Raw genomic sequence first — 16,106 nt, 5'->3', positions numbered from 1 at the left:
TTGAGGTTCCAAGTGTTTCTCTTGTTGTGACCTGCCTACCTTTTGATACCTTTTGAAAACATTTCATTAATCAAGTCACCAATCAGTCCTCTCTTTTATAAGCTGAAATTTGCCAAATCTCTTGGTTCCTTCCATAAATTGTGCAAATTTTGAAAACCTGTTTAAGCAATGTAGCCAAAATGAGATGCAGTTTTCTGGCAGTGACCTAGACAGAAACTGAAAACACCTATGCATATTTTTAACTGGTTCAGTCAAACCACAACATTTCAAGGGGAATTCCCATTTGTTTATTGCAAGTCTAGATCATTTCAGTAACAAGCCATTAATTCTCTCCATTGAGAGTACAGAAAGGCCTTTTCAAAAGGGTTGGATATTAAGAGCACTGCATGAATGCCTCATCCTCCAAGTATCTCAAAATAGAACTTTGCATTTGAACAGCCTGAGTGGACCTAGCTGGACCAGCAAATCAGCCAACCCACAGATTGCCACATGTTCCTCATTCCATCCACCTGTCCTTCATCTACACATTAAAAAAATACCCCTCACAAAATAACCACCACACACCACGTGACCCCAGGTAGCAAGCCACACTAACACCTCTAGTCTAGTCTGGCTCCAGAAATTTATAGGTTTAAACCAATGGCTACATTTGATTTCAGTAAAACTCTCCTACTCTTCTCCTCACAGCTGCAAAGTTGATCAAAATATTTCCTGAAACTGTTTTACAAAATGACAGAGGCTCCCATGAAAATAGGACATGTGGAAGAACACAGAACAGAAAAGAGTAGTTTGAAACTCAAAGCTCTTTACTAAAAATAGCTTCTGCAAGACATACAGGAGAATAGTAATACATGCAACAAAGGGGTGTCCATGAGCTTGGTTTCATCTACATAAAACTGGCTGGTCCTTTTACCATCCAAGGGAACACAGCCATATGAAACTCAAGCCAGAGAAATCTACGTCATACTGTCTCATTTTGTTTGCATACATACAGAAATCTATCACATGCTCCTGAATAGTGCTTTGAAAGCAAATACTGCTTTAAAAGTATGCCATATGTTCACATTCATCACTATATTAAAATAAACCACTATATCATACTGAAAAATCTTTCAAACAGAATATGCAATCTGTCAAGCAGTACTATCATTTCCATTCAACTGCTGATCCATACAGTATAAAAATATCTGAGGAGCCAACTATAAAATACTTACTGTTAACAGATAAGTGTCTCAAGCTTCACACTACTCCCTATTCCTTACAATCCACTGCTATTTTCAGGCAACTACAGAAGCAATGTTCATAATATCAGACAGAAAGGAGAAGAAAAAGTGCAATTCCACACTTAATGCTTCTTCATTCCAGAGGATGAGTAGCCTCAACTCCTAATAAAGCCTCCATTATTCCATTGGATTGGTGAGGTAATTCTGGATTTAGACAGGTGTGTATTATGAGGAGAATCTGGCCATAGACTATTTATGATTCAGCTAAAGGAAGTTGATATAATGAATAGCTAGTGTTATAGAAAGTAAACAATGGATTTTTTTTCATCTCCACTATTCTAATAATAGCAATTTTTTTTTTGTCCCTAAAAGCACAATGCCAATAGCTACCATGAAAAAGGATTACTCAGGTTCTTAAAGAATACACTAACACATGAGGAAAAGCAGTAGGAAAATTAATTACCTTATTTTTCATTAGAAAAAGCAGATTTCCTCTCAGTCGGCACCATCTCTCTCTTGGTTCTGTATGCAAAGAAGAAATTAATAAAAACAACCTTTTGTCTTCATATACTAAATGCTTCTTAAAGAAGATGCATTAGTTATAAAGGTCAGGGGAAAAAAAAAAAACGCACATTAACCAAAAAAGCCAACATCACTCAGCAGCTGCCTATGTACAACATGCTGTTAAATGCCAAATAACTTCCCAGAAGGTTTCTTCTACCCTGCAGCCGAGAGAAGTGGTGACTGCAGCATACACTCCTGTCTTTTCTTTGCTTTTCTCCCTTATGCTCACATGGGAACAGAAACAGCCACTTTAGCAAGGAATTGGTTTTGCTTCCTTGACTTTGAGATGAAAGATAATCCTTGTTAAGACACAAAAACATTTACTATTGCACTTCCATTAGAACATGCTAATCTGAATTTGCAATATTCAGGAAATAAAAAGCGAGCAAATAAGGCTCAAATACTTATAGTCACTTTGCTATTACTATTTTACTACACTTTTTAAAAGTGCTTCACCAAGGGGAATAACAACATATTTGTGTGTATACATGTGGGTATGTAATCAAACTTTTAAGAACAGGGAATGTTTCGGAATTTCCCTGTGGACTTGTGTGGGAAAAAAAATAAAACTTTAAAAACTTATTCTTCCCAAACTAGTCATTTTTTACATTGCAGAATTTTGCTTTTTTTTTTTTTAAAACACTTGTACATACATATCCATAGGTGAAGATACATATATAAATATGTTTATGTCTATAATAGGTAATATATATCTCACATACAAACACAATCTCTTCAGACAAACCCTATTTCTTCGGAGAACAAGGAACATTCTTACACAAGTTATATTCTTTTTTTATTTTTGAGACAGTAGCCAACCTCAAATTGCCAGGGAGCTGCAAGAACAGCTGTACCCTAAAGTCATGTTATTCCACAGCTGCCTGTGTGGAACTTATGTACTTCCCTCAAAGCCAACCACCACTAGAGACATAATATTGACCAGGGGGATGCCTTGTTACTCTAAATAAATAGATAACATTCTCTTTTACTCTTGATAACTTCAAGTACGACATTCCAATAGGCAGCATTTGAAAATAGTTTTACACCCACTAGAAAGTGGAAGGTTTACACAGGGTTTTAAAATAACTTTTTTCCTTATAATTCATGTTTTTTTCAGAAAAGACACTGAAGTTCCTGGCTATTTCCAGACCTACTGAAGTAAAGAATGTGATATAAATTGATGTACATCCACCAACAAAAATCTAAATACAGTTATCAGATTTGAGTATGGTGTTTTACAGTAAAAGTACAGGACTCTGCTGAGACTAAATTCCATCCTTTGGAACCCTGCGGGCATCAGAAGGAAGGAATCCCAACACAGTCATACGACAGATTTTTCTAATAAAAGGTATTCTAACATCGAATTGGGAAAGTCACTACCATGTAACTGAAGAGTAAGTAAATCAAAAGATTACTCATATTAATGACAAATCTACCAGTGGATGGTATGTAGTGACCAAAACGCCCTGAGAGCAGTCACCCTTCTCTCAAGGGTCATAACCTGATTGCTAGGAGCCAGAAGGATTTACTGGGCAATAGGAACAACCTATACACGCACAGCTTCTTCAACACTTTCTTGAATCCCCCACCACTGCCCATGCCAGTGACATCCCTTGACACCAAGCTAGAGGAATGTTTGGTCTGTCTCTGGCCAGCCTAAAGTTCTTAGTAGCAATAACAGCACTCAACATATTCTTAAAGGAAGGAAAATCAAAGACATTCTCCAACATGTCAGGTATTCACTGGATGGGGTCTGATATGCTGCCTATGGTGAGAACACCGGGACAGAATCCTGTGGAAGAACCCCAAGGCAGGCAGGAGTGGATGCCCACTGGTAATACATCCAGAAAGTTAGCTGCATCCTCCAGAGGAAACTGGCTATTTGTCATGAGAAAACGTACAAAATAATCTGGAAGTGTGGCAGGAAATTTTTTCAGTCCCTTATCATAATTGAGACTGTGTTGGGCTGGTTTTTTGTTTTGTTTCAATAAAATAAAAGTAAATACAAAAGTAAATTACAATGGGGATCAGTTGATACAAGCAAAAACAAAACATTTGCTGATGCTGAAATTACTGTATTAAGACTGATTTTAGAGCTAAACATGAGCTATTTCCTAACAGCCACCAAGGGAACAGACATTTATTCAAGCTTACAGGAAACCAAAAGATATTTAAAAAATGATCATAAAAGCCTGAATAAACCTGCAAAGAAGGTGGGAAGTGAGCCATAGAAAATCTATAATGATAAAAGAATACAGTTTCAGGGGGTGGGAGGAGCAGGTCCTGAGGAACTGGATAGCTAAACTTTAAATATAGCAACTTATGACTGGTGACTAGGAGTGACTAGTAGTGAAAAGCAATCTTCACAGGAAAAAAATGTTAAGGACCAAGTACTGTTTCTGAGGTACACGACAAAGAAAACTTTAAAACTTAAGCAAAGTGAAGAGCTGGCTTTAAAATTCTTTATTTAGAAAGGTATTTAGCACCACTCAAGCATCAATAATAAAGAAAACTGAGAGGTAAGTGCGATTAGTGAAGTTGTAAGCTGACAACCACAGAAAACATGCACATCAAGCATGAGTAGTTTTCAATGCAAGTGATTTTTACCTATTAATTTTTCATTCCCAACCACTCTGCAAATCTTCAGTTTTCCTTCCTTGTCAAAACAATCAGTTGGTTGCCTGGCCAGGAAAGCCAGATCTTTAGCATTGAATCTCATGGGGTTGTCAAGGAAGAGGATGAAGATGAGTAAGAGATGGAAGAAGACAATGACGATGCTAGTTAGTTTGTTGATGCTGAGCAAAATCTAGGCAGCAGATACGAAGGTCAACTGAAATATTAAAAACAAAAAAAAAAAAAGTAAAGAAAACAAGAGGTGCTACTATTTATTGTGATTTTTACTCTGTTCAGTTCAAACACTGTCCTTTCTTTCAAAGTAAGGGAGCAGTGTAAACAATAAGGAAAAGTCCCAAATCCACGTAGGTTGACACCCTCTCCTCATACACTTTTTGAGAAAGAAAAACATAGCTTTCCAGTGTCTCTATAACTTCATGCAGAAGCTGTAGTTCTATGCAGGATTTCCCCAGTTTATCAATACTGCTAAAATACTGGGTATTTCAGAAAGACTGACCGTTTCAAAAAGATTTGAAACCGCTATATCTTCGAAATCGGGTCCATCTTTTTGAAACACCCTGTTTATTTTGACTATATGCATATAAATAACTAGAAAGCTCAAATATGCATTCCAGCGGCAGGGGAGGGAGAAAGGTTGCCTTGTGCTTCCTTCTCTTTCACAGGAACAGTAAGTCTATCAAAATACAAACCATTAACCATAGAAGTTCATGGCATATTTTTAGAGTTTAATTGTTTTGGAACATTTTCTTCCATGTTTTAAGAAAACTAGTTGTTTGCTCAAAAAAAAAAAAAAAAAAGAAGAAAATCAGAACTACATCTACTGAACTTAGTGAAGAAACGATACTTGACACATACATGAGAGATCTTTGTTTCTCTCAGAACCCCTTCTCCGTTTATCTGAAATTATTTAAAGATTAGGTTCGGTAGCTGCAGTTTTGAACAGTGGATGTTTGGAAACAAATATTTTTGTCCAAATTGCAGCTAATACAGCACAGATTCACACTGCTGCAAGGAGGAGAAAGTAAGGCCGGAAAAGCGGTTTTAAATAAGTCTTAATTTCCCACATACTCAGTGCTCTTAATATCCAACCCTTTTGTAAAGGCCTTTCTCTACACTCAAGCAACAGAAGTTTGTCAGATGGTTTTAATACTCCTACAAACTAAAACAAAACCAACAAAATAAAAACTAACAAAACCAAACAAAAAAACCACAAACAAACAAAAACAACCCACTAAAACCCACCAACCACTGCACACCAAACCATACAAGCAAGAAAAAGTCCAGTCATCCAATCTGCAGTACATGCGCTTCCAAAGCCACTTTGTCTCTAAATCAGAAGTCTTTGTTCTTCAGAAGACAGCACTGACATCTTTATCTGATGAAGAACTACAACTCTTAACAATTCCTGATCAAGTTCCTCTCAACCGTTGAGCTGAAAGACAAGCTACATCTTCTGCAATGTATCTTTCTGTGGGCCCTGTCATTACTACATTTCCCTTTGTATTCTCTTCCTTTGTTCAAGTTTATCCCTCAAATCAATACCTTGTGCTGAGTCCTTTTATTTCCAATCACCAAACCACAGCCAGTTCCAATAGCGCTACAACAGCGAAAGCAGATTAAGCTCAACTATTACTTTGTACATGTGAAACACAGACAAGCCATTAACACGACCTTCAGAAGGCAAATCTCTAAGTGATTTTTTTCCTCTTATGAAAGTTCTACGGTTCTGTGGAGAGCTGCCATAAAACCGAAAGCACTTTTAAGTCTCCCTTTCACTATCAAATACTCTCACAAGCAAGAAACAGACTACATGCAAGCCAACAAGTATCTAAGCAGCTTCAACTTCTCCATTCATTCCCACACACATTTTCTTTCCTGTTTTTCCATTAGCATCAGCAGCTATACTTATATTTTTAAGTAAATCTTCATGCCTTTGACTCCATTTCATGATCTTGTTGAAATTATAACCTCATAACCTCATAGTCAGCACAGAGCCTGACCTGTGATTTACAACATACAACCACACTGCTGTGCCCAAAACTCTGATGGAGGCTCCATGATGGTGCAGTTAGTTGCCTATGTTTCATAAATTGATAGACTACAAACTGTGGAAAGATGAGTCATGCAGCACTTACAAAAAGGATATTTATCACACCCTGTAATCTAATACCACAGTGTGTTCAGCATGGAAAATCAAATCCACCGTGGAGGCAGGGAAGATGGTGGCTTGGCCACACAATACACAAAACCCAGCCAGCATGACCCTTGCAAGAGGCTCTCTAGGGCATATAGTCTACAGGGGCTTTGGGATGGGCAATGCATCTAATTCCTACCAGCCTCTGTATGCTGAGTGGAATTGTTACTGTTGTTGCAGGGCCAGACTGTATTTTTGACAACAGGGCAAACAGTGTTTGCAATAAACACATTTGTTTTTGAAAAATAAGCATAGCCTCTGCAAGATAAACAGCTTATGTGATCTCCAACTGTGCACTGTTCTGTTAGAGGCCAGTCCCCCCTCAAACAGATACCTTGCACACCTTTCACACAGCTCACTGGGAGTCTTCTTGTTTTAGAGAAGACACATCTAGAAATTCTGCAGCCTACTTAATTATTGCTTTATTAATTAATCTGCTCCAGACCATTTTATAAACACCTTATCTATCTACACTAAACAGCATCTTCAGCTACATACAGTTACTTTAGATTGCTCTGATTTTTTTTTATTAGTGTGGAGGAAGTCAGACCCTGTAAGTCTAGCTCCAGATGGAAGAAACATTGAAAACCATTAATAACTGAACAAAATCTATGCGATCAGAGCAACGAAAGTTTGTGGCTAAACTCTATGTTTAAATGCAGTAATTACTGCAATACATAGACATTTGCACTCCACACAGAAGATCAGCGGACAAGTTGTTAACTGCCATTTAAGAAAGCCTTTGCTTTGATCAAAGGCAAAAACAGGGCCAGGTAAACAGAACATCATTTTGGGTTTCTGGAAAGGCTATTAAAAGGATTAAAGAAACTCCTAGAGAAGATGTGAATATTGATTTTGTTATTTTTTTTTTTCCCCCCAAGAGAAATGGTAATGGTCAAGAAATCCCTTTTATCACATCTGCGCATCACTTGTTCTGCCTATGAGCCACAACATGTAAATCATGTGGGACAGTGAGAGCAGTACGCAGCAGTTCAAACCCTCGAGACAGCATGTCTCAGTATATATAAGCCAGTACCAGCCTTGAAATGCAAGGCAGCTGAGCTCCACAGTGCTAAGAACTAAGGTGCCTGGAAGTCTGCCAAAAAAGCTAAACCAATCTGACAATGTCTGAATATTATTCAGATCTAAAGGGCATTAGAGATCATGGGATTCAAACTTGGGTTTAACTTAGAATGCCGATGGCCGGTGTTGACACAACAATAAATTAAAGGTAAAGAGCCCCAGTAGAGGTGTCTGTCTTCAGCTGCAGTACTGGTTCTCCTTGAAGGGGCAGAGAGACTTTTTAGCTCAAAAAACCTCTTCCCTTCTAGCTCAATTTTGGAATCAAGCTGTCAGCCAGGTAAACTACTTAGTCATATAGTGCCTTTAAATGTTTCTCTTAGCTAATCTCTTTGCTAACATGAACTCCAAAAGGAAAGATATTATCTTCAGTTATTTAATACTAGTGGTTCAAGAGACAAGCATTATTTAATACTTGTGGTTAGAGAGAGGCACGCTGAATCTAACCTCCCTCTCAGCATTTTTCCTCACACAATCACCACAACCATAACTCATATGTAAGCCAGACCAGTCAATTTCTTTGTGCATCACCAGGACAGAAAAAGGTGTAGGAGTCTATGTCCTTGGAAGCAATCATTTTCAAATAGATGACAGTATAGACAGCTCATAGACCACAAAATTTATGAAGCCTTTGTTGAGCATCCCACATCTCCCCACAACTGCAATTATAGGTTTCATGATTACTTGCTATGGACATGGAACAATCAGAACTACTTGATTCACATGACAGAAAACAAGAGGCAAAACCTATTGTAGCTGTTAAATACCAGCCATATAGTTGCATTTTTTTATTATCACAATGAGAGAAATGTACATTGGTGATCACTTGAGGAGATATAAACCCACTTCGTACCCTATTCGCAAATGCTAGAAGTCAATCAAAACTAGTTGCATGTTGTATTAGGTCTGAGTAGCAAGGTTGTGGTAGTGAAGGGGCTACAGGGGTGGCTTCTGTGAGAAGCTGCTAGAAGCTTCGCCCATGTCTGACAGATCAAGTGCCAGCCAGCTCCAAGAGTGACCCAGTGCTGGCAAAGGCTGAGCACATCAGCAATGCTGTCAGCACCTCTGGGATAACATATTTAAGAACAGGAAAAGCCACTGAACAACAGCAGCTGGAGAGAAGAGTGAGAATATGTGAGATGAACAGCCCTACAGACCCCGAGGCCAGGAAAGGAGGGCAGGAGGTGCTCCAGGCACTGGAGCAGGTTCCCCTGCAGCCTGTGGTACAGACCATGGCAAGGCAGGTTGTCCCTCTGCTGCCCATTGAGGTCCACACTGGAGCAGATTTCCACCTGCAGCCTGTGTAGGACCCCCACACTGAAGCAGGTGGATGCCCAAAGGAAGCTCTGACCCCATGGGAAGCCCAGGCTGGATCAGGTTTGCTGGCAGGACTCATGACCTTGTGGGCTACCCACACTGGAGCAGTCTGTTCCTGAAGGACTGCACCCCGTGGAAAGGACCCATGCTGGTGCAGTTTGTGAAAAACTGCAGCCTGCAGGAAGGATGCACATCGGAGAAATTAATGCACAACTGCCTCCTGTGGGAGGGACCCCACACTGGAGCAGGGAATGAGTGTGAGGAGGAAGGAGCAGCAGAGACAACCTGTGATGAACTGTTCACAACACCCATTCCCTGTCTTCCTGAACTGCTCAAAAGGAGAAGGTGGACAATTCAGGAGTAAAGTTAAGCCTAGGAAGAAGGGAGGTGTGGGAAGAAAGTGTTTTAGGATTTAGTTTTATTTCTCATTACCCTACTCCAATTTGACTGGTAATAAAATTAATTAATTTCCAAGTCAAGTCAGTTTTGCCTGTGACAGTAATTGCCAAGTGATCTCCCCGTCCTTATCTTGATCTATGAGCCTGTTTGTTTTATTTTCTCTCCCCTGTCCAACTGAGGAGGGGGAGTGGTAGAGCAGCTTGGTGGGCACCTGGTGCCCAGCCAGGGCCAACCCATCACACATGTTCAAATAATCTTAGCTTTCAATGAACTTTTATCATGCAAGACCTGCACAAAATTGACTTCAGCACTCCAAGTCTAGCATGAAGAAAAGATCTACACATTGAAATCATTTGCAACTGCTCTCCAACTCCCGCACCTTGTACCACTGAGCTATAGCTGCTCAAAGCAGTAAGTGCAGGAGGACACTAACGCTAATACAAAACAGAGTAACTACCCCCATGGCTGCATGCACTACCCAAAACACCACTTCCAGCACTATTTTTTAGGTTCCAAGTTTATTTATGTATCTTAAGCACAGTTCAGCATTGAAGAAATGAATGCACAATACTTTGCAGCTTTCATTAGTACTGCATTTAATTCTAGATATTTTGGTAAAGTGTTAAAGCATAAGCTTTCTAATGATGCAACCCCTAAACCTCTCAAAGTCAATAAAATTGTCTGCATCATTTCACTAGTTTAGCAACTTCAAAAAGAAAAATGCTAAAACTCATGTCTGCAAGTCCTCAGAAACCCTGACAAATACATTTGAAATGTCCCTTCTCTTCCTTTGAAAAGGTACAATATTTTTAGTTTACACCATGTTGTATTAAGAACTTCTTTAATCTTTGGAACACAAAGTGCAGGAAACAACCTTCAAAAGGAAAGCTTCAAAATTATTCTACAATTTGTCTTCAAGCATGATATTGCTTTTGAGCAAAGAGTTATTACTAATTCCACAGACCGTTTCTTTATTTCACCCATATCGTAATTATTAGGTCATAAAATAGAGATAAGACATTTTGCCCCTCCCTTAAAATTCTTAATTCTGTCACTGATCCCTGCACAGTCAAACAAAACACCAGGTTTTCTCAGATTGAGGAAATAAGAGCACAATATAAAGCCTGTAATAAGAACTGATATACGACAGGAGTTTCAAATACACAGATATATTGATATATCTAAACAAAAAGTTTGAAAATCTAAACTGGATTTAAGTTTTACCTAAAAAATCATTAACAGGTGATCAGCCAATTAGGGAAGAAAACTATCCTGGGCTTACATAAATTCAAAGACTGGATTCCAAAGTAGGTTTTAGAGGATCTGCAGATGGCAACCTTAACGCAAAGGTATAAAACAGTATAGAAACGTGTGTCTTACAACAGAGTGTTCCTTTCATTATATTTTTTTCCCCCCCACTGAGGTAAGATAGGCAAGATCTATATATCAGGTATCACTAAATGCTACAGAAGGTAGCTGTTGGCAATACAAAGGTTTTTCTTTCTATATGAAGATAAAGATTCATATCAGCTGGCTGCATGCAGTCACATTAGCTGATTTTACCCATGGAAAATTTCAGTTTATTTCTAACTTTTCGATCTCTTCACTGCTGTCTCCTGACATCTTATTTCCCACTGGCAAGATCAAAGCTAGTCTGACCATACGTTGTTTGTAATTTTAATTTCTGCTTTGGTAGGCTGCCAGCACTTTTGTAATCTATTTGAGGAGATTATCATCTTAAACTATTTCAACTGTTACTTCATATCATTTATCAGCCATTGTGGCCTTACCAATGAGAAAACAACAACAACAACAAAAAACAAACAAAATCAACAACAACACACACACACACACACAAAACAAAACAAAAACAAACAACACATGACAGGCCCACAATATTCAGCAAGTTGGTGAGTCACATCACTTCTTTGGACACCTTTACTGAGCGTATAGAGCAAAGGTAACAGGAACATCAACAGTTCTGTTTTTCGCAATAGTATCAGTGGTCATTTCAGTTGTATTTTATGCTGAAACACACACATACCACATTGTAATAACTTTTATGCCTTTACATTCCCCTAAGTTCTCAGATCCACCACTCTTGCCCCACAGTGCTCTAAAAAACAGAGGATTTCCAGCCAACAAGACTGTCCCTAACCAGAGCCAGCCTTCTTCCAAAGGAGTCATGGCCTGTCAGTGCCATAATACCACACCACACAAACCCACCAGCACCCCTGTTTCAATACTGCTACTGTCTGCAAGTCCCTTTTAAAGTCTTAAAAATAAGAAGACTTTAAAAGCAAAGTATCCATTGAAAAACAAAAACAAAACCACAAATAGAGAGTTGAGCTCTCCTGTTTGGAGATGGACAATGAAAAATAAAATGCTGGCCTGGCTTGAAGGTATTCCCTTCAACTGGAAAATAAAAAAACAAACAAAACACAACAACAACCACCACCACCAAACAAACAAAAGAAACCACATGACAGAACAGTCTTCCCTTCAGCTGACAGACTTCCCAGTCAACAAAATTCCTAAATGATTCATGTAGTTTCCCAGTATTCAGATGTGATCTTTGAGGAAAGATAAAATCCTGCATTTTGCTTCCCCTAAAAGGAATAATACAAATAAACACCTCCTGCAAGCAAGTATAATCTGCCACACTCACGGAATGATGTACTTCTACCTACTGACACTGATCCAACCCAAAACCAGCTCTGTGAAAGAAGTCATTTATGAGTTGTCAGAGCTGCCCCATGTGGTTCACAGACGAACAAATTGTACCACACAAGGCAGAGGACTGAACAAGAGCAAAACTGCTGCTTTCACCAGCACGGCCAGCTGGTCGTGACTCAAAGGGTTCAAAGTGTGACCTCCCTCAAGCTGTTCTTGAGCAGCCACTGACCTGACAGAGGTGCAGGCTCCTGGGGAAAGGGAGCACTTCTTCCCCATAGCAGCACCAGCCCTGATGTAGCCACACGATCAGCTTCAGGAACTTGTCTTGATGGAAATCAACCTCATCAAGCTGTTCCCTGATCAGACTGGCTACCTGGCTGCAGAAACACCACTGCCAGCCCAGTGCAGAAGACAAGAATGTGCCCTATAGGTCATATTTCTGCAGGCATGTCAGCTTAATGTGATGCTATAACTGCAGCCCTAGGACAAATTTCACACATAAAGGACTTCAAACATAGTGCTTACTCAACGAGATCCAGGTAAATCCAAATTAAGCCACAAGCTACCCTAATATCTGCAACCATAATTTCCAGGAACGCAGTCTTAAATTCATCTTTCTCTCACGTGTGCTCTGGTGACTGCCTGCCCAGCCACACCACCTCATTTCCACTCCCAAAGGGCACAACCGCACTGGCTCTAACTTTCGCTTGGGCCAGCAAGAAAGCTGGATTATGGAATTTATCCACTTTAAAACCAATGCTTGAAAACAAGCGCCAGAAGATTAAATCAGTCTTTCAAAACCCTATTCAAGAGTGACTGAATCGATTAATGTTTCAAAGCCATTAGCTACGCACAAATGACCCTGTGAATATGAGTTCAGCCACTACTATGACACTGTGGTTTCAGAGCAGGTAGTCTCCAGCTAAATAGCAGCATTTCAGTCACTACTTATTTACCAATTTGTTTACACAGCAGATTCCTTTCTCTGTCTCCAGGAATGTAAACACACAAACCATTTGTAACCTGCCATTTCAAACAAAACAAAACACAGCAGAAAACCAAAGCAAACCTGAGTACAGTATAGATCAATTCACTTGGAGCTCCTACACACTAGACAGTAGTTAAATCAGTCTGGAGGAGAGAACGTGCTGGGACCACTCATCTCAAAGAAAGGGACAGAGTGAGGACACAATAACCCGTTTCAAAAAAAATACTGCACTATATTGAAAATGGCAGCGTGCTCCATTCTGCAAGATAAAGTATTTGGGTGGAACATTCACCTCTGCAAGACTATTTCCTGTCTCTTCCAATATCTATAAAGATGCAAAAGGCAGAGGCAAAAGGTGCAAAATGCAACTACAGATGCAAAAGTGAACTTGAAATACAGCATTTCTATGACACCAGTTTTACTGACCATTTTTACTGCAACAGATAAATTACTGTACCAAGACTGCAGCTTGTACTCTGCAAGATGCAGTGTTTTTTTTTTAATCTTTAAAAGTTGTTTGGGGACTGTGAACTTTTTATTTCTTAACCTTAGTTGCTTTGCATCATATCCTAGAATCAAACAACTTCTATGCTCTTGGTATCTATATTGACAGCTAGAAAAAAAATACCACATAGCTGAGAAAACCATAGTGATGAGAGTTACTCTCTGTTTCTCCCCATCCTCCAAATTTCCTTGAGGTTCCTTCCAACCTGGTATTCTACGAAATTTATTATATCTGGGGTTTACGCAAGTTATAAATATTTAAAGATTTTCAACCGCAAATTTGAGAGATTTGGGGTTCATTTGGGTTCTACAGATTTTAGCTATTACTTAGTCAAGTCACCCACATAAAGTAAAATACAACATTAATATCACATTTTAAGAATAGAGATGTAAGATATAAAGATTTGGAGTCAAATCCCTTCACTAAGTTTCAGGGAGCTCTGGAGTTCACCGCCATTTTTCTTTTGGCATTAACAGGAAGGAACCTCTTCCACTTTGTTCAATAGCATCCGTTCTGCTTTGGCTGCCTTCTTCCCACACAGTCTTCAAGAAAATAACAGAAGTGTTTTTCCTTAGAGAAACTCTTTCAATACATTTGTGAAGACCCAGCAGAAGCTTCAATTTTACTGTCCCACAGTTAGGGAGGCACCATGAGGTCTCCTGCCCCTGAACCTCCCAAGGGAAAGGGGTTACTGGGTTGTCTTCAATTACCTCTAAAACAACAGAAGGAAAGCATGGGAAAGTGAAGGGATTAATATTTGACAATTATACTTAATTTGAATAATGAAATTTCAATAAAAATACCAGAAAAAGAAATCTTCATATGAAGTACATTCCTTAAGTATATTGTTCCTAAAAGTTCACAAATATCTGGTCACCTACCTTTCTCATTAAAAACCTAATATCACCGCTGAACAAATAAATCCAGGAAATTGTGACTTAGTGCTGTTATATTAAGGAAAAGTAATAAATCGTTAACTGTATCTCAATAATGATGATTCAATTTTTACATGCAATAGAAGTCTCAGCTCGGCAGAAACTATTCTGTCATCAGAGAATGAGAATATTCAAGGACAGATGCAAAACAAAGTTACAGCGGGGAAGAAGTGCAACACAACTCAAGTAACATTCAAGTCACTGAGGACATTACTGCTTCATACTGATGCAGCAGCTACAGCAATAACAAATCATCTATTGACCTTTTGCCTTAAGATCAACCACATATCCTCAATTAGCAGATAGGAATCAATCAAGTTTACATATTTTAAAGTACGAATAAAACATCTCAAGAAGACTTAAAAACTTCCAATTTTTTTAAAACCAAGCAGCTGATGAAATCTCTCTAAATTCACCCAAAGTGAAAAAAGATTAGGAGGTGATACCTAAGAACCACAGCTTGAACCCATGGCCAAATACACATGACAATGACACTTCAGTATAGAAGTGTTTGAGTAGAGTCCATTATTTCAGTGGTATGAAACAATTATTACAAAACACATGTGTCTGAATTAAATGAATGGGTTTGTATTAAACACAAAAGATAACTATGATTTTTACCAGAGACAGTCTAGGGCTGAGAGCTTCTGTGATTAAACCAAAGGCGCATGGCAGTATCAGCAAAGCCCCTTGATGCAGAAACTGGTCTTGCCCCAGGATGCGAATGGTCACAGTCTCTTTTCCATGCCTAGTAAAAAATTCACACCTGATTGCCCAGCCTGGAAAAGCTGCTTGACATCTAACTGAAGGATTATCACCTACATTTTATTCAGACTTCCATACCTTGGAAGGGTTCTCCAGTTCTAAAAGAACAACTGGGAAACCAGCCTGAAGCAGAGAAATAGAACTCAGAAGGGTATCAACAAACTCAAAGCACCAAGAAGTCCAACTCTAAAAAGGTTAAAGAAAAGAAGATCCCTCAGAGTTTCATCTCTCAAAGCTTGCCAGTGCAGAGCCCAGTCTCTCCAGTTACAGACAGACTGTTCCTTGGTCACACCTGCATTCTTTGCTTTCTTGTCATTCCCTCACAGAGGCAAAGCAGAACACCCACAGCCTGGCCAGAGCTTTCAGTAAGCTCTTCTCACCACTCCAGGTAAGCTTTTGACACATAGTAAAGGTGAGAGGGCAGCACACTCAAACCTCAGGGTCCAGCTTCTTCCAGCTCTCTAAGCAAACCCAGGTAAGGCAGCTGCTCTGTGGGCTAACAGCTCTGCTGCAGCTGGTAGACAGAAGAACTTTCTGCAATTGGCACATAACAGCCTAAAAAACTGTTATTTCAAGTACAACCTCAACTGATTCAGGATTTTTCACCCCCATTCTTGAATTTTCAGGCTTTAGTCTAAACTGTTCTGACAACCTTGATTCAAGGCAGAAAAGCAACTTGTGCAGGACCTCAGAAAAAGAAGTTTAAGAAACCTTAATTCTGCTGGTAAATAGCTGTTGCCTGTGCCTCAGAACACCTTAAAACTTGCAGGCTGCAAGCACACATATGTGCACGCACACAAACAGCATTTTGCAAAAATGTTCTACT

At 39.2% G+C, this 16,106-nt stretch overlaps 1 protein-coding gene across 8 annotated transcripts in view; it reads right to left on the bottom strand.

The window, feature by feature from the left end:
* INPP4B (inositol polyphosphate-4-phosphatase type II B) overlaps positions 1-16,106 on the bottom strand; it is a 310,584-nt gene that overhangs the window by 268,472 nt on the left and 26,006 nt on the right. For 5 of the 8 annotated variants that reach the window (XM_065061987.1, XM_065061989.1, XM_065061986.1 and 2 more), the window contains exons 2-3: positions 4,395-4,617; positions 1,687-1,745 (exon numbers count right to left, since the gene is read on the bottom strand). The exons of 1 other annotated variant lie outside the window; for it this stretch is intronic. In XM_065061987.1, the coding sequence (XP_064918059.1) occupies positions 1,687-1,745; positions 4,395-4,506 (171 nt within the window). In that variant the 5' untranslated portion in view covers positions 4,507-4,617. The remainder of the gene's footprint in view (positions 1-1,686; positions 1,746-4,394; positions 4,618-16,106) is intronic. 2 more of the 8 variants (XM_065061993.1, XM_065061992.1) reach the window with 1 other exon arrangement.

This window comes from Columba livia, chromosome 4 (genome assembly GCF_036013475.1).
Source record: "Columba livia isolate bColLiv1 breed racing homer chromosome 4, bColLiv1.pat.W.v2, whole genome shotgun sequence".
Classification (NCBI taxonomy): domain Eukaryota; kingdom Metazoa; phylum Chordata; class Aves; order Columbiformes; family Columbidae; genus Columba; species Columba livia.
The sequence above is the reverse complement of the archived record's forward strand: the minus strand, read 5'-3'. Positions and strand labels throughout refer to the sequence as shown.